Source organism: Vipera berus (genome assembly GCF_964194415.1).
Source record: "Vipera berus genome assembly, chromosome: 2".
Lineage (NCBI taxonomy): Eukaryota > Metazoa > Chordata > Lepidosauria > Squamata > Viperidae > Vipera > Vipera berus.
The window spans coordinates 280,910,914-280,937,667 of record NC_138203.1 but is presented as its reverse complement, the minus strand read 5'-3'; the positions used below and the strand labels follow the sequence as shown (position 1 = coordinate 280,937,667).

Genomic DNA, 26,754 nt, shown 5'->3' with positions numbered 1-26,754 from the left:
TAAAATATTAATCTTCAAAATTCTTTGTATTTTCATATATATTGTTCCTTTTTTCTTTTCTTTTTTTGCTTTTTCACAGATCCATGATGCATGGTAAAATATCTCTTCATGTTTTCAAAACTCATCTTCCTTTTACTACCCAGACAATTTTATATTTGACTCCTGGTTTCTTATCCCACTGTACAAATCTAGATATATCTTTTTAGCATTGTTTATAAAATGCGTAGGGACGCGGTGGCTCAGTGGGTTAGGATGCTGAGCTTGTTAATCAGAAGGTCGGCAGTTTGGCAGGTCAAATCCCGAGTGCCGCATAACAGAGCGAGCGCCTGTTACTCGTCCCAGCTTCTGCCAACCTAGCAGTTCGAAAGCACGTAAAAATGCAAGTAGAAAAATAGGGACCACTACGGTGGGAAGGTAACAGCGTTCCATGCGCCTTTGGCGTCTAGTCACGCCGGCCACATGACCACGGAGACATCCTCGGACAAGCTTCGGCTTTGAAACAGAGATGAGCACCGGCCCCTAGAGTTGGAAACAACTAGCACGCATGTGCGGGGGACCTTTACCTTTACGTTTATAAAATGCATCATTTAAAAAAATCTGATATTGTTTGAAACAAAAATATCTTTCTAGGTAATACATTATTTTTTTTATCACAGAGATTTTATCCAGTAGTGATAATTGCAACCTATCCCACAAATATTTTCAATAAATCTTTTTTAAAATTTCATTGCATAGTTTAATATAATTATTCTGAAAAGAACACACAATTTATATTAAACCTAATAATACCTAGACATGTTATATATTTTCATTTGTAAACCAGTTTCCTCTATTAATTGTATTTTATTTTCTATAATTATTTATATATACACACACATAGACACACCATAACACACACATAAACAGGGTTTTCAACTATTATATTAGCTAAATCATCTGCAAATGTTCACCTTCACCCCACCTCATCTGGTCTTCTTTCTCTATTAAGACTCTCTAATGCTAGTATAAATAACAGAGGTAGAAGTGGGCAAACTTGTGTTCTCCCTTTAGTCAATTCTCCTGTAATGATAATTAGTACTGATTTTGACCTGTATGTCAATTTTATATTTCCCAAGCCCATATTTTGCAAAATTTTAAACAACCCCCCCACCTCATACTGTCAAATGCTACCTTCACATCAAGAAATAACAGTACAGCTTTTTTATTATGCTGTTCTAAATATTCTAGAATATTTGGAGCATTTCTTATATTAAATATTTTAGTTCTATGCCCAGAGCATTACCTATTAATTGGATGACATGGTAACTCTCTCAATATGAATGGATCACTGCAGAAATTTCCATGTTTTTTCCCCAGTTAATAGGAACTCCACATAATAATGTTCAATTTCAGTTCAGAAGGTGTACAGCAGGGCCCTTTTATGACTTGTGGACTTCAACTCCCAGAATTCCTCAGCCAGTGTGACCAGATAAGGGCCAACAGAATTGGACCATTTGTGGCAATGTAGAGACTCTGCAAAGTGAAGAAGAACTAAAGAGCCTCTTGTTGCGGGTGAAGAAGGAGAGTGCAAAACTTGGGTTGAAACTTAACATTAAGAAAACCAAGATCATGGCATCCGGCCCTCTCAATTCCTGGAAAATAGATGGGGAAGAAATGGAGGTAGTGACAGATTTTATTTTCCTGGGCTCCAAGATCACTGCAGTTGGGGACTGTAGCCAAGAAATTAAAAGACGCTTGCTCCTGGGGAGGAAAGCCATGGCAAATCTAGACAGCACACTAAAAAGCAGAGACATCACCCTGTCAACAAAAGTGCATATAGTCAAGACCATGGTCTTCCCAGTTGCAATATATGGCAGTGAAAATTGGACTATAAGAAAGGCTGAGCGCCAAAGAATTGAGGCCGTTGAACTCTGGTGCTGGAGAAGACTCCTGCGAGTCCCTTGGACTGCAAGGCGATCAAACCGGTCAGTCCTAGAGGAGATCAACCCTGACTGCTCTTTAGAAGGCCAGATCCTGAAGCTAAAACTCAAATACTTTGGCCACCTAATGAGAAGGAAGGACTCACTGGAGAAAGGCCAGATCCTGAAGCTAAAACTCAAATCCTTTGGCCACCTAATGAGAAGGAAGGACTCACTGGAGAAGAGCCTCATGCTGGGAAAGATCGAGGGCAATAGAAGAAGGGGACGACAGAGAATGAGGTGGCTGGATGGAGTCACTGAAGCAGTAGGCGTGAGCTTAAATGGACTCCAGAAGATGGTAGAGGACAGGAAGGCCTGGAGGAACATTGTCCATGGGGTCGCGATGGGTCGGACACGACTTCGCAGCTAACAACAACAGAGACTCTGCTGGTAATATGGTTAACTTTCCCCCAGTTCTCCCTGCTCTTCTCCTACCAGGACACTTTTACTTATTAATTCATTTATTTTACTCTTGGATGATTTTCTTGGAATTTAATTTCATTAGTCTTAAACTCTTAATATTTATTATTTCCTTCGGTTTTAAACAACCTTAATTATCAAGATGGATGCAAAGGAACCATACAAGCCTAATAATAATTGCCATGGAAAATTTAATTGTTATGAACCTAAGAAACAATTTTAATATTACTTCCCAACTTTTATCATTAGATGTTCCTTAGTGTTCAGATCTGGCCTGAGGATGATAATGTAGCACTTGGGGAAGAAGATGAATCCCAGTAGTCCAGCACTGGAGGCCAAGATGGAGAAGACCTGAACAGCCACCATGTATTTCCCCTTGGTGCTAAGGTAGGTGGGCAGGAATGAGACCCAGACACTGCAGAAGACCAGCATGCTGAAGGTGATCAGCTTAGCTTCGTTGAAGGCACCAGGAAGGTTCCTGGCCAGGAAAGCCACTGTGAAGCAAATGGCAGCCATAAAGCCCATGTAGCCAAGGACAACATAAAACATGGTGACAGAACCTTCGTTGCATTGAAGGGTGATCTCTCCAGGCTGGGAGTGCAGATCAGAGTCAGGGAATGGGGGAGAAATTACCAACCACATGGCACAGATGAAAATTTGACCAGAACAACCACAAAGGACGATGGAGTTGGCCAAGCTCTTCCCCAACCATCTTCTGACTTTATTCCCTGGTTTTGATGCCAGGAATGCCAGCACCACTGTGATTGTTTTGGCCAACACAGAAGACACAGCTACTGAGAAGACAATGCTGAACACTGTTTGTCGGAGAAGGCAGGTGGCTTTCCTTGGTCGGCCAATGAAGAGAAAAGGAGACAAGAAGCAAAGCAGGAGAGAGACAAGGAGGATGTAAGAGAGGTCCCGGTTGTTGGCTTTGACAACAGGAGTTTCTAGATATTTAATAAACATTATTAAAATGAAGCCTGTGGTTAGGAACAATAGTAGGGCAAATGAGACCAGGACGATGCCCAGATGTTCTTCATAAGACAGGAAGGTTATTCTTTTGGGGATACATTGGACTCTGTTCTCAGTTGGATAGTGATCATCTGGACACTTGGTGCATTTTTCAATATCTGAAGAAACAGAAAATAATATTTTTATAGTGTTTCACATTTCATGAAATGCCTTTGGATGAAAGCTTATTTATTTATTTATTTATTTATTTATTTATTTATTTATTTATTTATTTATTTATTTATTTTATTGGATTTGTATACCGCCCTATTCCTGTAGGACTCAGGGCGGTTTACAGGGCAGTTAAAACCATGAATACAAAAAATTAAAAACAATTAAATTAAATTCAAGCCCCAAGAGTAAATCTAAAATCCAATTAAATTAACAACCCCACAGTCTGGACCAAACAGATCAAAGAGCAAAGTTTTCAGGTCCCAGTGAAATGAGCGAAGGTCGGGGGCAGTCCTAAGTTCTGTGGGTAGTTGGTTCCATAGGGCAGGCGCACCCACAGAGAACGCCCTTGCCCTGGCAATAACCCACCGGCATTCATTAACCGGCAGTACCCTGAGAAGGCCCTCCCTGTGGAGGCGCATAGGACGATGGGAAGATGATGCCGGCAGCAGGTGTTCCCTTAGATAGTCTGGACCCAAGCCATTTAGGGCTTTATAGGTCATTACCAGCACCTTGAATCTCACCCGGAGGGCAACCGGAAGCCAATGCAGCTCACGGAGAAGAGGTGTTACACGGGAGTATCGGGAAGCTCCCATCAAAACTCGCACGGCTGAATTCTGCACCAGTTGAACCCTTCAGGTGGTCCTCAAGGGCAGCCCCATGTAGAGGGCATTGCAGTAGTCTAACCGGGAGGTCACGAGCGCATGAGTGACTGTACATAGAGCATCTCAGTCCAGATAGGGGCGCAACTGGCACACCAGGCGAATCTGGGCAAAAGCCCCCCTGGTCACGGCTCCTATATGATCTTCCAAACTGAGCCGTGAATCCAGGATGACTCCCAAGTTGCGAGCCCTATCAACGGGGGGTAATACCTATAAGTAGAGATAGGAAAGTGATAGTAAATGGTAAATAGCAGCCTGCAACATATGTAAAACATTTATCTGGCTGAGCATCTTAAACAAAGTTTGGGAACCTTACATTCCAGGAAAAATCCACAATATACATCACTGTAAAAACAATCCCCCCAAAAAGGAAGGAGAAAAGTGAAATAACTGATGCCACGACTAACCTTCACCAATACAAACCACCATATTTTTATCCTGCACTGACCTTGCTTTATCCCTTGCCTGGAAAAAGAAGAACTAGATCTCTGGAAATTTAAAATGGCCTGTTGCAATTCAAGGGGGACGGTGTTCAATAGGGCAGAAGTTTCAACAAAAAGGCAGGTTCCAAGGAAAACATCTAAAACATCTAGAACATGTTTATTATAACTGTTCTGGTGGGAAAGGCAGATAACTTGAGGGAGAGGAGGTCTCATTGATACTCTGGTATCAATGTGAAGTGGGGTTTTAAAAATGAATTAAATTACAATTGGAAAGAAACTGGGTGTCTGTCCAGGTCATACCATGGGCATGTAATATGATAAAATGTAGGGAAACCCAACATGTGCATACTATTGCATCTGGACCATTCCAGTTGTGGAACAACCTCATGTGGAGTACATTGAGAGCTTATGCACCAGAGACTAATTCCTTGTGTGTCCAAACACAATTGGCCAATAAAGTATTCTATTCTATTCTATTCTATTCTATTCTATTCTATTCTATTCTGTTCTGTTCTGTTCTGTTCTGTTCTGTTCTGTTCTGTTCTGCTCTGCTCTGCTCTGCTCTGCTCTGCTCTGCTCTGCTCTGTTCCATTCCGTTCTGTTCTGTTCCGTTCCAATCCACTCCATTCCATTTTGCCTGTAATGTAAAAATGGCTTGGGTGACCAAGATCCAATGACCTGGTACCATTCCTCAACTATCAAAAAATTCAGATGTTTCTAATAAAGCAAACGTGTGTCAGTTCCAAACCGACAAGTACAAGTGATTTCCTCTGGCAAGAGTAACCTTGCCCAATTCACCATGCCCTACTACCACTTGCTACCTCATCATTCAAAATCTTTTTCTTGGACCTAAAATTACGGAAGAAATTGGACATATTGAAAGTCAAGAAAACAGCAAAATAGTCAAGCATAGATGTGTTATTAATATTATGCACAATGATCAAAATGATTTGCATGAGTCCAATATCCTGCCCTCCAGAGTCACCTACCTTCCTGAGTGGAGATGGTCCCCTCTGGACAAGGAACACAGTCATAGCAGCAAACTGGTTCTTCTTCCCGACCCTGCTTGACAAATCCAGGATGACAATTTTCCACACATTTGGACTGAGGCAGAGGCTAAGCAGAAAAATAAGGAATGACAAAGAAAATATATTAGGGCTCACTGTCCATGGAAAATGGAAGTCAACATAAACGTTAGCCAAATAGTTTCAGGTCTTCACTTAAATAAATATGAACTCTCTAACTAGTCCCAGATTGTAAGAGATACAACCAGTTGCAGATTCTTCATTTACTTCCTACCTTTTGCTTCTAGTAGATCACATTGCAATAATGAATTTTCTACTTAATAATGTCTAGGGGGATGAAGCTGAGAAAAGATTTAAGTAATAAGTGAAAATCAGTGGGTCCCTCCTCATAACTGTATTAACATGCATTCCTCCATTCTTCATATATATCTATATTTGAAAATACTATGATCTATTTGTATTATTTTTATGTGTCTTCTAAAAATTTATTAAACTTTTATTCTATTATATTTATTAAACTAGAATAAAATTTAATCAAGAGATAAACCTGACCAGTAGGATCTCGTCAGGAAGCTGGACTACCTCAAACATTGGAAAGCCATTCTCCTTTGAAAGTACATTAGTCTGAAACAGTCTTCTAGTTAAGACATGTTGAAAGAAAAATCAGGTCCAGTTCCAATTGGGGAATAAAATGAAGGCTGCTTAGGAAAGAAGGTCTGTTTATTGATGAGCAGAACAAGCAACAGCATGTACTTCAGGGATAGTTAACAAAATGGCTGACTAAGTAGATGGATCTTTATAGGGTTCTGATTGAAATGCTCTATGGGGTTGAACAATGTAATAAGCCTTGTGTTAATGGTAGTAGGTTAATCCTATTATGTCCTAAAGATCATGTTCTATCCTTAGAATTTGGGTGGGGGAATGTAAATTCTTAATCCCTGCAGCTATGGGGGATGAAGATATTTTGTTTATAAATAGATTGGCCTGGTCTTTCTTAATAGATTAAAAATTCTGCATTCTTAAAGGCGAGCCTCTCCAGGTTTCTTAGTTTGAAGCTGTTTTCCTATGGCAGAAAGACTGGGGCTGTTTCTACCTTTGTTAAGATTTTTCCCCTCCATTTCTCCTTTGGGGAAATATAATATTCTACCTCTATTTAATATTAAGAATAAAGAATATTTTAATCTGGGGAGGGGGGCCTTCCTACAGACGCAAAAGAAAGTTCCTTACAAATTAAGAGTGTAAACCTTAAATGAGGTGTTGTTTGTTTATTTGTATATTTATTGAGAATGTGTCCCTCAAAAAGGATGAATCAGGCATCTTTCGCTTCAGCACATGAGATGTAAGAATGAACCCTTTGTCATAAAGGGATATTTCTAATGCCCAGCTAAGTATCAAAGACAAGGTCCTTTCTGCTGAAGAACTACAATTATCTGACACCAACTGGCATGGAAAGATAGACTCATATTTATTATTAGTTAAATTTGGAGCCTTCCTTTTGCCAAGGGAGACTTAGGGTAGCTAGAATCAAGATAAATAATTGCATTCAAGGCATTTCTGATGAAGTACCTTCTTTCAGGACAAAGGCCAAATCTAAGTAGTATTTTTTTTCAAACTATCACTCATTAATTCTAACATAAGGAAATACTTTTCTTTAGATCAAAGTCTTGTTTCCGTGGGTTCCATTTTCTCAGTCAGGGCATTATCTCATATCAGACTAATTATTATTATTTCATGTAGTCTGAAATCATAATAATTGGTCTGATATGAGATAATGCCCTGACCGAGAAAATGGATTTCCTTCTTAGGAGTAGAAGGCCTATTTTATTATCCCAGTGGGTGTGAAAGAGATGCCTGAATAACTCTGGCCAGGTCTGGGATGCTTTAAAACATCATAGAATATAGAACTTCTCTTTCAGGAGCCCTTGTCCCCAACCAGGACAATCTCAATTCTAAGTCTCAATCTCAATTCTTATTTGGACCCAGAGGCCATGCATCCTGTCTTGATTCAGTACAAATCTTAACTTGGGCACTGGTAACAGAATTGCCTTCTTATTTAGTATTTGAGGACAAGGAACAAGAAAAATAGAGGCTATCTCCAGCAACTGAGGGCCTCACCAGTTTTATGGAGATACTAAATTGTAGAGGGGACATGAAAGAGCATGCTAAGTGTCCTAAAGTATAGTCACCCAGCATCCCATGATAGACAAGGCTGAAACATTTTAAAAACGTGTTCCTTATTATAGTAACTGAAGGATACTGTCTTATATAGCAGGGCGTTTCAACCTTTTCACCCATTGTACCACTTTTAGGATAAAGGCAATATACCACCAGTCACCCAGCAAGGTGTCAAAAACCTGACCCCCCAAAAAAGGAAAAAAAATGATAAAGTACAACAATTCGCTTAGTGACTGTTTGAAGTTACAATGGCACTGAAAAGTGAATTATGACCATTTTTCACACTTATTGCAGCTTCCCCGGGGTCATGTGATTTACATTTGGATGCTTGGCAACTGATTCATACTTATAACATTCAGTGTCCCAGTGTCCCAGGGTCATATGATCAATGGCCAGGTCATCACTCAGATTGTGGGGTGCCTGTAGGGGAGGATCTGTGGGTCTCTGGTGGAGGGGAGTGGGACTGGGATGGGTGCCTTCCCTCTCTCCCATTGTCCCTTCCTTCCTTCTTTCTTTCCTTTCTTTCTCTCCCTCTTTGTCCCTTCCTTCCTTCCTTCCCTCCCTCCCTCCCTCTCTCCCTTCCTCCCTCCTATTGTCCTTTGCTATGCTGCCCAGATCCCAGCCTGGTTTTGGCAGGTAGCGGCACATTCTCATCCACACAGAGCAGCCAGGCAAAGTAAAACCACTGACATCACAGCCCTGCCTGTGCACGCACAAAGGCAGAGGAGAGCTCATGTGCCTCAGCCTCTGTGTGCACACAGGCAGGGTGGGGATGTCACCGGTTCACCTCCTGTTTTCAGGCACATACATTATGAACCGGCTACTTCTCCCAGTCATTTTTCCCCTACCAGAGCCCAGCGTATGAGCCAGGTTCCCCAATCCTCTCTGATTACATCGTTCTTCCCATAGCTCTCCCCAGCTCTGTCAAGAGATACCCATTTCTGGCTGCATTGCTACTGTTCTTAAGTTCCATTTGCACCCGCCCAAAGGAAGAGAATGATGCTTTTCTCCCTCCTCCAAAGGAAACCCGCATTGCCACCAAGTCACCCTTGCTTGGGCAAAGTAATCTCTGGACCCAACTTTGAGACTGTTTTATCCTGTAGCAGAGAGTTGGAGAGCTGCATCACTCTCACTGTTTGGATTCTACTTTTAGGCCCTGGGAGCAGCTTGCCTTTCAAACCTCTGATATATAACAGAAGGGGAAACCTGCTGCAAAGGTGCATCTTGCAGAGTCTTTCCCAAGTGACGCCTGTGCTCCACCGCTGCAGAAAAAGAATTGCCGCATTTCCCACCAGTGCAGGCAGCCCAGTTCCTGTGAGAAGATGAGTGGGAATGAAGCAGCCCTCGGGTCTGCGCTGTGGAAAAGGCGCAAATGCCGGTGTTACCTGGGCTCCGGCCCAGCTCACTTGCTTGCGGAAGAGGCTGCTTGCTAAATGAGCTGGGCAGCAGCCCAGGATCGGCGCTTCTGAGCACGATTTCTGAGCGCCACTCAGCTGTTCCTGGGATCCTGCCCAGCTCACTTAGCAAGCAGCTTATTTTCCGCAAGCAAGTGAGCCAGGCAGGAGCCTTGGATCAGTGTTTCTGAGCACGATTTCTGAGCACGACTCAGCTGATCCTGGGCTCCTGCCCAGCTCACTTGCTTGCAGAAAAGAGGCTGCTTGCTAAATGAGCTGGGCAGCAGGCCAGAATCAGCGTTTCTGAGTGCGATTTCTGAGTGTGATTCAGCAGATCCCGGCCTTCTGCCCAGCTCACTTGCTTGCAGAAAAGAGGCTGCTTGCTGATTGAGCTGGGCAGGAGCCCAGGATCAGCTGACTCATGCTCAGAAGTCACGTTCAGAAACGCTGATCCCAGGTTTCCTGCCCAGCTCACTTAGCAAGCAGCTTATTTTCTGCAAGCAAGTGAGCCGGGCAGGAGCCCGGGACCAGCATTTCTGAGTGCAATTTCTGAGTATGACTCAGCTGATCCCAGGCTCCTGCCCAGCTCACTTCCTTGCAGAAAAGGGGCTGCTTGATAATTGAGCTGGGCAGGAGCCCAGGATCAGATGAGTTGTGCTCAAAAGTCACGCTCAGAAACGCTGATCCCGGGCTCCTGCCTGGCTGAGACTCTGCATTTGAGCCGCTGACCAGAGGAGAATGCTGCTGATCAGCTGGGAGGCTGGGACTCTGGATCTGATGCCACTGGCCAGCTGGAAGTCCCATCAGGCAGCCCCGACACCGTTGAACAGCCGGGAGCATCGGCAACCTTGTCTCGTGACCGCCAGTCACCTGGGAGTGCTGGTGGTTTTGAGCAGGAGTGGCTGTCAAGCCCCAGGCTCCCAGCTGACTGGCAGCCCCGAAAGAAGGTTGCCAACACTCCTGGCTGTTCGGTGGTGTCGGGGCCACCCGCTGGGACTTCCAGCTGGCCAGCAGCGTCAGATCTGGAGTCCCCGTATCTCAGCTGGTCAGCGGTGTTCTCCTCTGGTCAGAGGTTCAAATCTGGAGTCTCAGCCCTCCAGCTTACTGGCGGAGCAACGAGCAGCTGGCAGGCCAGGTAGCCAGGTTGCTGCATGGATTCCCCCCACTCAGTTAATTGTTGAGCCCGGGGCTTGACAACTGCTCCTGCTCGAAAGACAGGGATTCACAGCCAGCGAGGCACTCATGCGGGGCTCTCCCGGGGCTGGCGGGCAATGGGGGAGGAGCAGGCCAATTGCCTTACAGGTACTTGGGACTCTGACGCGTCTTCCCAGCCATGTGTGCCCCGAAGAAGCGCCGATCAGAAGTCAATCCGGTTGCTGCACAAGTCCCTGGGGAGGGTGGGGCCTCGCTCTGCAGATGCGCGTGCCTTCTGTAGGGTTGCTGCAGGTCGCTGCCAAGCAGCATGCTTTCTGGCAGCAAGTGAGCTGGGAAGGAGCGGAGCATGGAGGGGGGAGAAGGAGAAGGGGGTGTGTGGGGAGGAAGGCGACGCCACGTACCACCAGCTAGGTACTCCCATACCACTAGTGGTACACATTCCACCGGTTGAAAAGCCCTGTTCTATAGTACTGAAGCCTGTCGAGCCATCTAAGAAAGCTATAAGAGCTCTACTTGTCACATTCAAGTCTCAGTGAAGGTCATCCAACTTGGTGAGTAGGCTTAATCTCTTTGAAATGGGTCCTAAGTCTTTTGAAAACAATGAAGAGACATCAATATATTTCCTACCTTGTTGAGTAACTTTAGCCGTGAAAGAGCATCTTGATTGATAAAAAGATTCTCTCTTTCAAAACTCCCCAGTTGCTCTGTGATGAGATCCTTATTGGGGAGAACCACCCAGCTCATGATGTTTGGGTCTGCTGTAATACCTCCATTTTTGTCCAAGTAGAGATCCTTCCAGGAAAAATTGTAAAATTCATTCTTCTCCAGGAATGGGTGGAACTGGAATGGAAATAATCAGGATTTTTTTAAAAACAAAACAAAACCAGAAACCTTACTTTCTTATCCCTTTTCAAATTTTAATCTTTCTTCCACAGTTGTCCAACTTGAAAATATTCTGAGATGAGAATTTTTCCAATGTATAAATGTTCAGTAAAACAATTTCAATCATATTGACAAAATATATGTTTTTGTTGTTGAGTCGCTACGTTGTGACTCCATGGACAAGACCATGCTAGTCCCCCCATACTCCACTGTCCCCCAGAGTTTGTCCAAATTCATCTTCACTGCACTGATGGCATTATCTAATCATCTGATCCTCTGCCATCCACTTCTCCTTTTGCCTTCAATCTTTCCTAACATCAGAGTTTTTCCCCCTTCTCATTTTAAAATTAATGTTTAATTTCAAAATACAATTGTCATGGTGCAACTTCTTTTGAACAATATTCCCCAAGTGATTAGATTGGCCAAACCTGTTGCATTTTTGTAGTACACTGTGGATAAAGATGGTTCTCCACCTTCTCCTTTAGCTTTCTTCTCTACTAGAACTAAATTTGATGGATCCTTGTTGGAAGCCCATACCTGCCATGGCTGCAGCATTGGACCCCCAAATTTCTTTCCCATCTCTTTTCTTCTCCACCTGGATCTGGAGGAATATGCAGCATTCAAGGCGTGGACCAGAGTCTTAATGAGAGCGTAAACATGGTGCTCATTTCGGATCCAGATCCTCTTCTTTTTCTTTTGGGTCTCTAGTGGCTCTTTCTGGGTGCATCTTCTCCGGCCTTTGACAGAAAAGACCTGCTTTGAAAAAGAACAGTTAAATGTCTCATATTCCAAGTGGCTTTCCACAAACAGATTGGGTTCAAAGTCATAATCTTCTGGCCGTTTTTTCCCCTGAAAATTAAAGGTCCAAACACTATGGACATATTTGAAAAGTTTGTGCCTTTTCATCTGATATTGCCCCAAGACTGCAATGATCCAGATTTTCCCTTTAATTCGTCCTAAGTAACATTCAATTATTAAATGGAGAGGGATAACTCTGTCCAAAAGGGGAATGTATTCCATGAAGTGAACAAAGACATTGACTTGTCTCCACTTAGAGATGGCATTCCTGATGGGTTCTGTATGTTTATTCATTGAAAATCGCTGTGATATAACAACACAAATTCCATTCCTGAAAAGGGTAGTGGTAAAAGTCCTCAAGAAATGCTCTCCCTCCTCGGTGTCTGAAGCAAAGAGGCCAATCAAGATCCATCTGAAATGGAGGAGCAGTTGGACAATTCTTGGATAATGGAACCCTAATTTGGTGAACATACGATAGAAAAAGGGAAATTGTCTTTTATCACTCAGATCTGCTGAAGACATTCTACTGCTTATCTGAAAACACAATGAAGAATGTTTGGTTATATTAGGGGTTTATTTAAAAAAAATATTTTAATAAATAAATCTTGATTCCTGAGCACATGCTAGAATAGTTTATTGTTAAATATTCATTAGCCATGCAAAATATAAAACAGAAAATATTAACAAGACCACATATAAAACGAATAAAAGGATGAAATTAAGGAAAAAAGAAGAAGAATGCAAAGCATATTTCTGTATCACCTCTACAATTTATTGCTATCAGATACACATATGCAAAGATAGAAAAGCATAGACACAACCTGAGGCACTTTGTAGGTGGCTACCACTGTTGACATCTGGATGGAGACATCACTATCAGCTCCATCAAGAAGAGCCAAAAGGTTGTCCTTCCTTCCACAGCTATAGTTGGGAATATTAGCTTCTCCAGTTGAAAGCATGTCCATCAAGGCATCTGAAGTGCGAAGGGTGCTCAAAGAATTGTCATGGATGTTGTAGCCAAGTGTGAGATTGTGCAAGAGCTGGGATCTCATGTTGACCTCTTGAATGGCGAAAATGAAGCGTATGTTTCTTGACTCATCAAAAGGTAAACTACTGTAAAATTATATTAATTTTATCATCATCTTCAACAACAAAATGCTTTTTGTGTTTTATTTCTATTTGTCTCCAAAGCCTATTAAGTCTTAATCCAATACTGATCTAAGATCAGAAGCAAATGATAGTCACCCATCACCACTGAATATTCATGAGTATTGGGAAGATGAGATAAATATAGTCCTTCACCATTTTTAAGAATCAGAAACATACCATTATTTGTAGCACTACTAATTTACACCAACCTAGTAACTGCCTTGCAAAACAATTCAATTATTCAAGGAGAACTACCATAAGAAGAGGAATTTTGATACGTGACCCAACAAAACAATTTTTTAAAAAATGTCATCAATTCCTCTGAAAATTAAGCATTAAATATAAATGAGTAGCTATAACTATGTGGAAATGGATTAGACAGAGGCAGCTACAACCCTTTCAATCACTATTTTAAACAAAAGTCAGGAGTCAAATGATGGACTCAGCCTTGGACAAGAAGAAAACAAATGATTTTTTAAAGATTTTCTTTCAGTCTCATGTTTGGATTTGAGCGTCTTCCACAAAATAAGACAAAGAGAAGGGAAGAGACAAATATTAGAAATACCGCTGCAACATGGGGCCTGGCCTGATGGGGGATGCGTTGGGGCTTTTATTGGGGATTTTTTACATTTTGCTACTGTTTTTAGTTCGGGCTCGTATTTAATTCTCTTTTTAATTTTTGTAATTTGTATTTTTATATATGCCCTGTTCACCGCCCTGAGTCCTTCGGGAGAAGGGCGGTATACAAATATAATAAACTAAACTAAACTAAACTAAACATAGGGATAAATTAAAAAGAAAACAAAAAAGGAGAGTGTTAGAATTGCAAATAAACTGAATGCAACCGTAACACACTGAATGACTTACGACTGACTAGAAGGAGCCGTATCAAAAGACAAAGTTGTATGCAATATTCTTGTTGCACTGATGATGATGCCAATGAGATGGTCTCCTGGCCTGTAATAGCTCCATGGTTTTTTCACATCCAAGCTCTCCAATCTGAGTGGGCACTTCATTCTATGTTTCCCAGAGACTAGATGCAACCCTAGCAGCAGCAGAAGTAGATGAAGGAGGTCCATAATTCATGCGTCTGAATCAACCCCTTCTTTATAAGGAAGAATAAGAAAAAGAGTTTGAAGAATTAAAAGAACTCTCAGAAGATGGAAGTACCAGTGCTTCCCTGATTCTGACATAGACAAACCAAGTTTCATTTGGAAAGAAGATGAAGATACATTCAAGAGGACAGACACTGACTGTCCCAAAACATGTGGTAGAAAGAGCATCATTCAATGCATTTATTCTTTTCTCATGCAAAATCCCTTCCATGCTGCTTCAGTCTGATGTTTCCATTCCATTAGTCACTGGAGGAATAGCAAAAGAGGTCCATGATCATGATAATTACAATAAGAAGAAAATTCTCCCCTTGGGATTCAGAAGTTCTTCCAGGACTTTATGTGCAGAGGGGCAGCTGGAGAAAAAAAATATATTACTGTAAAAATCACAGTTATACCCCTTTGGACACTGTTCTGTAGCAGTTGGCTATCCTTTTTGTCAGGACATGTGCAGAAAGTGATGTTGAAGGAAGATAGTTCAATACCCGGATAATGACTCCTGCTCTCCTTCAACATGGTCTCTAGTTCCCAGAGTCTGCTGAGGAAGGCCACTTAGAGCTATGGAATTTAGTAACGATTTATGTCAATGAATTTGGGCCTACCTTTCTTCCAACACCAAGGAAACTATCACAACATTTGAACCCTGTCTAATGCTAAGAATACCACCTGCTTGCAGTTTTCTTTTATATGACAACCCTGTATATTAATCCTAAATTGAAGCTGATTTTAAAATTGCTTGCACCTGAAGTGAAATTTCATTTCCCATCCATTCTAGAATGATCAATTTTTGGGATGAGATCTAACCAAGAGACAGGTTTCTGGTCTGGATGGGGGCACATTCATATGTACACCTTGACGTAAAAGGAAGAACTGAGAGCATGAGTGAAAAGGGGATTCTGAGGAGTTAGACAAATTTGCATCAGTGAAGGGTTGTTGTGGCACCAAGTAATTCTCTTTTGGGATTTATGTTTTGTGCTTGTTGTTGTCACTTCTTGGTACATATTGGGTATTTGTTTGTTTGTTTTGCTGGGCTTTAAGCTTCCCTAAGCTTGATTTAAGATAATCAGCCAGACAAATGTTTTATATATGTGTGTGCAGGCTCTTATTTACTATTGCTTTCCTGACTCTAGGTATCAGCTGTCATCCAAACAAGATCTTTCTTGAAATGCAAAAGGAGAGACTGTTTAAGAAAGATTACTTTCTATTTTCTCAGATACTGAAAAGTGCATCAAGGGCCCAGAATGTCGGCTGGTGGCCCCCAGGGGGAGGGCCTTCTCTGTGGGCGCTCCGGCTTTATGGAATCAGCTGCTGGTCGAGCTCCGGATGGCACCTGACCTTCGCTCCTTCCGACGCGGTCTGAAGACCCATCTATTTGAACAAGCCGGCCTGGCCTGATGGGGGATGTGCTGGGGTTTTTATTGGGGATTTTTAATATTGTTATTGATTGTTTTAGCTGGGCTACCATTTAATTCTTTTTTAATTTTTGTATTTTGTATTTTTTTATATGTGCCCTGTTCACCGCCCTGAGTCCTTCGGGAAAAGGGCGGTATACAAATATAATTAAATAAAAAAATAAAAAATAAAAAAGATGATCGATATCCAACTGAGAACCGAGTCCAATGTATCCCCGAAAGAATAACCTTCCTGTCCCATGAAAAGCATCTGGGAATTATCCTGGTCTCCTTTGCCCTACTCTTGTTCCTAACCAGAGGCTTCATTTTAATCATATTCCTTAAATACTTAGAAACTCCCATTTTCAAAGCCAACAACAGGAAACTCTCCTACATCCTCCTGATCTCTCTTCTGTTTTGCTTCTTGTCCTCTTTTTTCTTTTCATTGGCTGACCAAGGGAAGCCACCTGCCTTCTCCGACAAACAGTGTTCAGCATTGTCTTCTCAGTAGCTGTGTCTTCTGTGTTGGCCAAAACAATCACAGTGGTGCTGGCATTCTTAGCCTCAAAACTGGGGAATAAAGTAAGAAGATGGTTGGGGAAGAGCTTGGCTAATTCCATCATTCTTTCTTGTTCTGTCCAAATTATCATGTGCTCCATCTGGCATGGAGTTTCTCCCCCATTCCCTGACTCTGATCTCCATTCCCAGCCTGGAGAGATAATCCTGCAATGCAATGAAGGATCTGTTGTCATGTTTTATGTTGTCCTCATCTATATGTGTTTCCTAACTGCCATTTGCTTCATTGAAGCTTTCCTGGCCAGGAACCTCCCTGGGGCCTTCAACGAAGCCAAGCTAATCATCTTCAGCATGCTGATCTTCTGGAGTGTCTGGGTCTCATTCCTGCCCACCTATCTTAGCACCTAGGGAAAACACATGGTGGCTGTTCAGGTCTTCTCCATCTTGACCTCCAGTTCTGGACTGCTGAGCTGCATCTTCTTCCCCAAGTGCTATATTATGATTCTGAGGCCAGATCTGAACATTAAGGGACATTTAATGTTAAAAGTAGGGAGGTAATGTTAACATTGGTTTTTTGGATCATGAAATTTGTTTTTTTCATTGCAGTTATTATTTGACTTGTATGCTTCCTTTTCATCAGTTTTACAATTAAAATTATTTAAAACCAAAGGAAATAAACTTATGAAGTGTGTAAAGCTAATGAAATTAAATTTCAACATAATCATCAAACAGCAATATAAATGAATTAATAATTACAATGTGATAGTTATATTAATATAAGACAGCTGCAGAAGATATGAGACTCCCCACAAAGAGGGGGAAGGAGTCTTTTTCCTTAGATAGGGTGAATATGGAAATATAAGTGTGTGAACATGCTCTCTTTATCTCTATGACTTACTCTTGAAAGTAGATGAAGGTGGATGTCAAGAGCACGCAGATGACCCCCAGTGGCAACACTCTGGATGACCCTCCCCAGTTATTTCTACAGTTGTTGGGGGACATCATAATCCTTGAGGGAGCTCAGAATTACATGACTTCAATTTTGACTCATCATTCTCCCAACAACCTGTCTGATCCAGGAATGAAGAAAGAAAGCAGCCTGAGAGTCTCTTACCCAAATAGGCCACATGATCTGCTGGCCTCCAAATGGGAAAGTTTCAGAAGTCTGCCATGGAATGGGAAAAGAATCTATGATGCAAAATGACAGGAGTTCATTCCAAAGGCTTTACTATCCAGACCAGGGAGCTACAGGCAGAGCCCACCTTGTCTGGAAGCTGCCTAGAGGTTAGGATTCTTGGCATCATCCTAATGTAGGGAAAATGTGGGAGCTGAAGCCCAGACAGGAGAGAAAGCAAAGCCGGTGGTCCATTCCCTGATCTTCCCATCTTTCCTTCAAGAAACAACTCAAAGTAGAAGGTAGAAATGGAAAGATTGAATATAGAATAATAGGATTGGAAGGGATCTTGAAGGTCTTCTAGTCCAAACCCTTGTTCCAGCAGAAGACCCTATATCATTTCAAATAAATGGTTGTCTAGTCTTCTTCTTCTTCTTCTTCTTCTTCTTCTTCTTCTTCTTCTTCTTCTTCTTCTTCTTCTTCTTCTTCTTCTTCTTCTTCTTCTTCTTCTTCTTCTTCTTGTCCTGCTTTCAGGTGCTTTGGAGAATAACTTGGCTCCCTCTTCTTTGTGGTAGCCCCTGAGATATTGGAACACTGCTATCATGTCACCCCTCACCCTTCTCTTTGTTAAACTACACGTACCCAATTCCAGCAACTGTTCCCTATATGTTTTAGTCTCCAGTCCCCCAATCATCTTTGTTGCTCTTCTCTGTACTCTTTCTAGAGTCTCGACATCTTTTTTACATCGTGGTGACCAAAACTGGATGCAGTATTCCAGGTGTGGCCTTACCAAGGCATTGTAAAGTGCTTAGTACTTCACGTGATCTTGATTCTATCCCTCTGTTAATGCAGCCTAGCACTGTGTTGGCTTTTTTGGCAGCTGCAGCACACTGCTGGCTCATATTTAAGTGATTGTCCACTAGGACTCCGAGATCCCTCTCACAGTTACTACTATCGAGCAAGGTACCACCTATACTATACCTGTGCATTTGATTTTTCCTGCCTAAATGCAGAACCTTACTTTTTTTCACAATTGAATTTCATTTTGTTAGATAGTGCCCAGTGTTTGAGTCTGTCCAGATCCTCCTGTATCTTCAGCCTATCTTCTGGAGTATTGGCTATTCCTGCCAGCTTGGTGTCATCTGCAAATTTGATGAGTTCCCCATCTATCCCCTCATCCAAATTGTTGATGAAGATATTGAAGAGCACTGGGCCCAGAACAGAGCCCTGGGGCACCCCACTACACACTTATTTCCATGTAGATGCAGTTCCATTGAGGACCACATGCTGAGTACGGCCTGTCAGCCAGCTACAAATCCATCTGGTGGTGATGCTATCTAACCCACATTTTTCTATCTTATCTTCTTCTTCTTCTTTGAAAGCCTCCAGTGAGCATCCACAATGTCTGAAGGCAAACTTTTCAATTGGCTGATTGCTCCATCTGCCACTCTATTCATAGCTGGAGCTCTAGTTGGAATAAAGCTTGTCTGAGGATTCAGTTGTTTTATGCCAGATGTCTCTTTGTATCCATTCCCTGTCCTTCCCCTCCCCCTTCTTTCAAGAAACAACTGTAAGCAGAAGGGAGAAATGAAAAGATCCCTCCATCTGTCACTTTATTCACAGCTGGAGCTCTATTTGGAATAAAGCTGAGTACTGAGGTGGTTTATTCAAGATATCTCTCTGGGTTGATTTTCCATTAACAGTTTCCCTCACTGCCATGATCTATTCAGAATGCCTTAGGATTTGGGATAAGGTGACCAAATAATTCAGACAGGCTTCACTAGTTTCAAGGCCGTGAATTTAACTGATGAAGAATATGTTGCCTGAAATCTCCATTTTTTCAAACTCTAGGCCAGTTTTTTTTCTCACTCAGTTAAGCTCTTCACCCAGTTCATTCTCTGTATTCACCTTTCTCAGTGAGAGAAAACTTCTTCCAGTTTCTTATATTGAGAAACCAGTTACTTCTATATAGAATAATACGGAAATAAATGAATGGATGAATGGATGAATGGATAAATAAATAAATAAATAAATAAATAAATAAATAAATAAATAAATAAATTTCCCTTGTAGCCAGTCAGGTCAGGTTTCAATTCAAGCTGACTCAGAAATCTCTTTGTCCATCCCCGATATGCCCTCCGATATCAATGATTCAGAAAGGGGAATTTATCAGATACAGGTCTGACCACAGAAGGCCTGACTGAAATGTGACAAGAAGAACCTGAGTTGTCTGAAACTCATTTTGGGGGAGGGGTGCAGTTGAAGCAGGTTCTGCAACATTTAGCAGCTTCTCTTGCTGAACCTTCATCTGTCTAAAAGAGTCAAAAAGAGTCCTCATGAAAGACATTGAAAAGGCACCACCAAGTACAGAAAGGAAAAGGTAAAGGTAAAGGTAAAGGTTCCCCCGCACATGCGTGCTAGTTGTTTCCAACTCTAGGGGCTGGTGCTCATCTCCGTTTCAAAGCCGAAGAGCCAGCGTTTGTCCGAGGACGTCTCCGTGGTCATGTGGCTGGCATGACTAGACGCCAAAGGCGCATGGAGCACTGTTACCTTCCCACCGTAGTGGTCCCTATTTTTCTACTTGCATTTTTATGTGCTTTCGAACTGCTAGGTTGGCAGAAGCTGGGACGAGTAACAGGCTCTCACTCTGTTACGCGGCACTCGGGATTCGACCCGCCAAACTGCCGACCTTCTGATCGACAAGCTCAGCGTCCTAACCCACTGAGCCACCGCGTCCCTTACAGAAAGGAAAAGGCACCACCAAATACAGGAATAGGCAACAAAATCTCAATATTTTCTATTCCACCAGTGGACACAAATCAGTGTCGTTGTTTACTCTGTGGAAATTGATTCCTTCATAATGGGAATAATCATTGCACAGAAGATAATTGAAACCTCCACACTGAATTCATAAAGATTCCATAAAGTCTTTCAGTTTATTAATGCTGGCTTCTCCTTTATAACATGAATTTTCTTTTCCTTATAAGCATTTATTTTATTTTTATTTTATTAAATTTATATACCGCCCTATTCCCACAGGACTCAGGGCAGTGTACAGGGAGGGTTAAAAACAAACATACAAAAATTAAAATCAGATTAAAAATTAATTAAATCAAATCCCCAAAATTTAAACTAAAACCCAATAAAATTAAAATCCCTCAGCCTCGGCCAGACAGCTCAAAGAGCCAAGTTTTCAGGTCCCGGCGAAATGAGCGAAGGTCGGGGGCAGTCCTAAGTTCCATGGGGAATTGGTTCCATAGGGCTGGCGCACCCACAGAGAACGTTCTTCCCCTGGGAATAACCCGCCGGCATTCCTTAACCGGAAGTATCCTGAGAAGGCCCTCCCTGTGGGAGCGCACAGGACGAAGGGAACTTGATGCCGGCAGCAGGTGTTCCCTCAGATATCCCGGACCCAAGCCATTTAGGGCTTTATAGGTCATCACCAGCACCTTGAATCTCACCCGAAGGGCAACCGGAAGCCAATGCAGCTCGCAGAGTAGAGGTGTTACATGGGAGTATCGGGAAACCCCCATCACAACTCGCGCAGCCGCATTCTGCACCAGTTGAAGCCTCCGAGTGGTCCTCAAGGGCAGCCCCATGTAGAGAGCGTTGCAGTAGTCTAAACTGCAGTAGTCTCTTGCTAATGTCATGGAATTTGTTAGTATTTTCTATTTTGAACTCCAAGACAAATTTGATAATACCTAAAATCAAGTATTCCACAATGACAAGGTCTTTTCCCCCAAATGTTTCTGTGCCTCTACTTTTTAAACAAAGTCTTCCCTACAGATTGTGTGTTGGAGATATTTGCCCGGTAATTAGGATGAGATGAAAGAAGAGAATTTGGGGTGGGGAACAGAAGAAATTTTAAAAATTTGACAATTTTGAGTACGTTAAGAGAAACTTCTTTCATCCATCTATACAAAAGATGGAGAGAAAATTTAGATTGGGGCTGATGGTGAAGAATTTGTGGAATCCTGGAAAGGAAACCACAGTTTTTAAGGGAGAGTTCAGATCAACTGTGATGCTGAAGTCCAGATACTGGATGAGAAGCAGGAGACCCAGTTCAAGTCCACTATGGAAGATTCATGGGCAATTTCATGACATTTACTCAACCATTTATCCCAAACAGTGATAAGATGGAGGAGAGTAAAGAATGGAGACTATGCCCACTAGTTTGACCTTCTGAAGTAATTTGGGATATATATCTAATAAAGAAAATGAGTGAAGATTTAACATCCAAGGAATAAAAAAATAATTTTGATTTTCTGAAGAAATAAGGGGAAAGATGAGGTTTCAAGGCAAGTTTGTCAATATTGTCAACCATAGCAATCTTCTTCCTTACTTCTCCTCTCCCATATACATACACAAACATATGCTAACTTTTGAATTTCAATTCAGCAATTGAATCTCTGGGTGTGTCTGTATCTTGGAGGGGATGAGTTGTTGGGTACACAAGAAAAGACTGTTTGGGCTGCTCCTAGTTTTGGTTCTCATGCCAACTGAACTAAAACACATTTCCAGAGAGTCCATCATGGGGTTTTATTGGAAAACTTTCTAGAGTTGGAAAGAAGAACAATATGAAGAGACATAATATAATTTATGAACATGTAAAAAAAGCTTTAAAAATTGTTTTCAAGCTCATACATGGAGACAGAGGATTTTAAAGAAAATATTCAATTGAAGCCAGCACATTTCTTTTGAGGATTGATGTTGATCAGTTAGAAAACTGCCATGAAACATTATTTCAATATATGACTACTGCGGCAAGATTACAATATGCACAAAGTTGGAAAAATTTAGCACTAATCACCATTAAGGAATGGTTGATGAAATTGGCAAAATTTGCTGAGATGGACAAACTGACTTCTTTTATTAGAAAAAGGGTGATATCTACATTTATTGATGACTGAAACATGCTTATGGAATTTTTGCATAAAAAGTCCAGAAAAATAAGCTTGTGTTTTATTGTTTTAGTAATTGGACAGAATAAAGTAGAGATAGTTAAAATGTAACTGCCAATGCTGCTAACATTGAATGTTATTGCTTGACAAGAGATGAAGAAGTAGCCATTTCATATGTTAAACTTGTGTATTACTTTAAAAGATTAATTTAAGGTTGGGAGGAGGGATGAGTAGGAATGCACTTTCAAGGCCATCTCTAACTAAAGAAGATAAGGCCTTGGCAGGTCTTCTAACGGAAGGGAAACTGATTCTTTGAATTAATTGGAGAATATGATTAATGACAAAATTAGAAAGGTGGAGAATTGTGTTTTAATATATTGTGCAAGGGGTGGAGATTTCAGATTCCAGCTTCCTTTGAGCAAGCATTTGCCGGCGTATTAGGCTAATAAAAGACTTTTAAGGTAAACAATGCCTCAGAGTCACTTGAAAAGCCCATGCATCGGAAACTTGACAGTATAGAGCGAGATTAACATATTCTATAGCTTTATAGCTTTCTGTTTTTTAAATTCATTTCTACTCTCCTTTCTGTGCTTTTAGCTTTTTCTGTTGCTTCTCTCTTTCTTTTGGGTTCTCTCTATTCTAATTATTTTATACTGCTGTTTATTAGGGGAGGATCCACCCACTGCTGCAAAGGCCTCTACTTCTTTTTGCCATCCAAGAGCTCAATCAGCATTTTCAGCTCTTTCCCTATATCCAGCTGGATTACAATCTCCGCAACAATTATTTATATCCCAAAATGGCTCAGGATGCTGTGCTGGACCTGCTCTCAGTTGGGGAGGCCAATATTCCCAGCTCTAGCTGTAGAAAGCAGAAAGACCTTTTCATTGTCCTTGAAGGGACTGAGATTGACACTTCCTCTGAGAATGCCACCATGTTAGCCACCTACCTCATTCCACATGTATTTCCATCACTTTCTGTAGGGGTCAGTAAGAAGAGGTGCCACAACTGAGCAGAATGAACAGATTAGCATTCCCAGTGCCCACCTTTCCATCTGCAATTGGAGAAATCACTTGCTACTCCATAGCAACTACTAACTTTATAATAATTTTATTTCTCTTTTGCTCTCAAAGCTGAACACTCTATTGCACACTACTAATATCATCCTTTCATGCCTTTTCAGGTCAGGTGTACTTTGAAAGAACAAAATCTGGTGTCATTCAGGTCCTTTACTCTTCTATTCTACTATTCTATAATCTGCAGTTAAAGCATTTCCATTTTATTACACGAAACATCAGTTCTCCTTGGATGGCCAGACAAGATGACCACAGAGGAGGAGGAGGAGGAGGAGGAGGAGGAGGAGGAGGAGGAGGAGGAGGAGGAGGAGCAGGAGCAGGAGCAGGAGCAGGAGCAGGAGCAGGAGCAGGAGGAGCAGGAGGAGCAGGAGGAGCAGGAGCAGGAGCACGAGGAGATTGAAAAGATCTTGTCCCAAAAACATTTCATTAACCTCATGGTGTGGATTTTATTTTTTCAAGTAAAATAATTGGCTCATTCCTGCATGGAGAACTGTTTGGACCATTTCCTAGGTTTATCCTACTTGAAAATTTTGAGAATTTAATTATCTCTCTTCACATTTCTACATTTTTTCCTGTTTGTAAGATGCTCTTTTGTATTCAGGTCTGGCCGCAGAATTATTGTGTAGCATTTGGGGATGAAGATGCAGCTGAGCAGACCAGCACTGGAGGACAAAATGGAGAAGACCTGCACAGTCACCATGTATTTCCCTTTGGTGCTCAGGTAGGTGGGCACAAAACTCACCCAGACACTGCAGAAGACCAGCATGCTGAAAGTGATCAGCTTTGCTTCGTTGAAGGCACTAGGCAGATTCCTGGCCAGGAAAGCCACTGTGAAACAAATGAAAGCCAGAAAGCCCAAGTAACTGAGGGTAATGTAGAACATGACAACAGAGCCTTCATTGCATTGCAGGATGATTACTCCTGGCTGAGAGTAGAGGTCAGAGTCAAGGAATGAGGGAAAAACACCCAGCCAGATGAAGCAGATGATAATTTGAATAGCAGAACAAGAAAGGATGATGGAATTGGCCAAGCTCTTCCCCAACCATCTCTTCAACTGGTTGCCTGGATTTGTAGCAAAAAAAGCAAGTACCACTGTGATTGTTTTGGCCAAGAGAGAAGAAATTGCAACTGAAAAAATGATGCTGAAAACAGTTTGTCGGAGAAAACAGGTGGCTTTCCTTGGTTGACCAATGAAGAGAAAAGGAGACAAGAAGCAAAACAGGAGGGAGACCAGGAGGATGTAAGAAAGGTCCCGGTTGTTGGCTTTGACAATTGGAGTTTCTAGATATTTAATGAATATGACTAAGACAAGGACTGTGGTTAGAAAGAAAAGTAGAGCAAAAGAGACAAGGATGATGCCCAGATATTCTTCATAAGACAGGAAGCTTATAAGTTTGGGGACACATTGGACTCGTTCCTCATTTGGATATTGAATATCTGGGCACTTGGTGCATTTTTCTGAATCTGAGAAAACAAAAACCAATATTTATTTAACATTTTGTCCTTTACATTTTAAGTAACATTTTTTGGGATAACAGCTGATACTAGCAGTGTTTTGTAAAATTTATTTCTTAACCTCTCCTCAAAAAGAAGATAGGAAAAACATCATTTTCTAAACCATACAGAGCTAAGTTCTATGAAATTGGGGAAAACCTAGGACCAATACAATCTCCTGTGTATTCTGTAGAGTTTTCATGGTAATCCAGGTTATTAGCAGTAAATAATGAATCAGTTCATCTTACTAGGCACACTTTTGGAGTCCTTCCAGATGGTACTTACTCAGAACCAAACAGGAATCAGAGGATAGAAATAGCAAAATTACTTAGACTTATATACTGTGCTGCTTTACAATGCTTTACAGCCCTCTCTAAGTGGTTTACAAAGTCAGCATATTGCCCCCAACAATCTGCGTCCTCACTTTACTGACCTTAGAAGGATGAAGAACTGAGTTAATCCTGAGCCAGTGAGAATCAAACTGTTGGCAGTCAGCAGAATTAGCCTACAATACTGCATTCTAACCATTGTGTCATCACAGTTCTGCCTGTCTTCTGAAATGTAGTTGGCTGTAAGAGAAAGGTAGTCCTAATCTGGAATGACCACTGGGACCAGTGGTAATATTGGTGTAATGAGGTGCATCCGTAACTGTTCATACCACCTCATTGTGGACCAGTGATACCTTCCAGTGATCTACAAGGGGAGACCCATGTAGAGAGTATTGCAATACTCCTTCCAGGAAATGGACCTAAGACACTTATCTAAGTTTCAAAGAGATCAGACATTCCTAAAAAGATAAATGTGGAAGCACGGATGTGAACTAAAAAGCAGTATTTTCTCTGGCAGTAGTAAAACTTGTCCAGTATGTTTTACTGTTCAATCCCTATCAAGGTTTTTACTATTTTTTCTTTTCGATAAGAAATCATGTAGTTTGAAAAAAAAATCAGTGTAGATTCATTCTGTCCTATAACTTTCACCTTAATGAAAATTGCTCTGGATGAATCCACTTCCTCAAGGCCTGTCTTTTATTTGGTGTCACCCACCTTCCTGAGTGGAGATAGTCCCTTCCGGACAAGGAAAACAGTCATAGCAGCAAAATGGCTCTCCTTCTTGCTTTTGCTTGACAAATCCAGGACGACATTTTTCCACACATTTAGATTGAGGCAGAGACTAAATAGAAAAATAATGAATTCCAAAGAAAATATGTTAGTGCTAGCCATCCCAACATGCTGACATACTCTTGAAATAAAAGTGACTGCTCAGTTTCTAAAACTATAGTGATATGAGGTACAGGTGAGGTCATGAGAGCATGTCCCTCAGAAAGTGTAAGTCAAGAATCTTTTGCTGCATATGAGCTGTGTGTGGGAATTTCTAAGGCCCAGCTAGATATCGAACACAAGGTCCTTTCTGTTGAAGAACTACAATTAGGTAACAGCAACTGGCTTGGAAGAACAAACCCATATTTGTTATTAGTTAAGTTTGGAGCCTCATTTTCTTCCCAGAATGACTTAATGTAGGTAACAATCAAGATGAACAATTGTGTTCAAAGGGTTTTTAGATGACGTGCCCACTTATAAACCAAAGCTAAATCTAAGAAATATTTCCTTTTAAATTGTCCCTCATTTTTTCAGATATCAGGAAAGGCTTTTCTCTGAGTCGAAATCATATTTCAATACTTCAATTTTCTGGGTCAGGGCACTATCTCTCAGCAATCCAGTCGTTTTGGCTCCATGTCAACCTCCTTCATAGGAGCAGAAGGCCTACTGCACTATCCCAGTGGGGTGAAAATTGGAATAGATAACTCTGCCCAGGTCTGGGTTTCTTAAAAACTTCTTGCCCTGCCCTTCTATGGGACAGTAGCCCAACCAGGACAAGGTGAATCTGATTCCAAAGGTTATTTCCTACAGGAA

At 41.6% G+C, this 26,754-nt stretch overlaps 2 protein-coding genes across 2 annotated transcripts in view; one reads left to right on the top strand and one right to left on the bottom strand.

The window, feature by feature from the left end:
- Nucleotides 1-2,603: 2,603 nt before the first annotated feature.
- LOC308663024 (vomeronasal type-2 receptor 26-like) lies at nucleotides 2,604-13,146 on the bottom strand (the record flags this gene model as incomplete). Its single annotated transcript, XM_081319167.1, has 5 exons — nucleotides 2,604-3,508; nucleotides 5,655-5,781; nucleotides 11,042-11,254; nucleotides 11,834-12,628; nucleotides 12,916-13,146. The coding sequence occupies 5 exons, from the start codon at nucleotides 13,144-13,146 to the stop codon at nucleotides 2,604-2,606; spliced, it is 2,271 nt and encodes a 756-aa protein (XP_081175293.1).
- Nucleotides 13,147-23,073: 9,927 nt separating this feature from the next.
- LOC308663023 (vomeronasal type-2 receptor 26-like) overlaps nucleotides 23,074-26,754 on the top strand; it is a gene marked incomplete at both ends in the record, with an annotated part of 78,432 nt that continues 74,751 nt past the window's right edge. Inside the window, one exon of the mRNA XM_081319166.1 lies at nucleotides 23,074-23,235. Coding sequence (XP_081175292.1) covers nucleotides 23,074-23,235 — 162 coding nt within the window. The remainder of the gene's footprint in view (nucleotides 23,236-26,754) is intronic.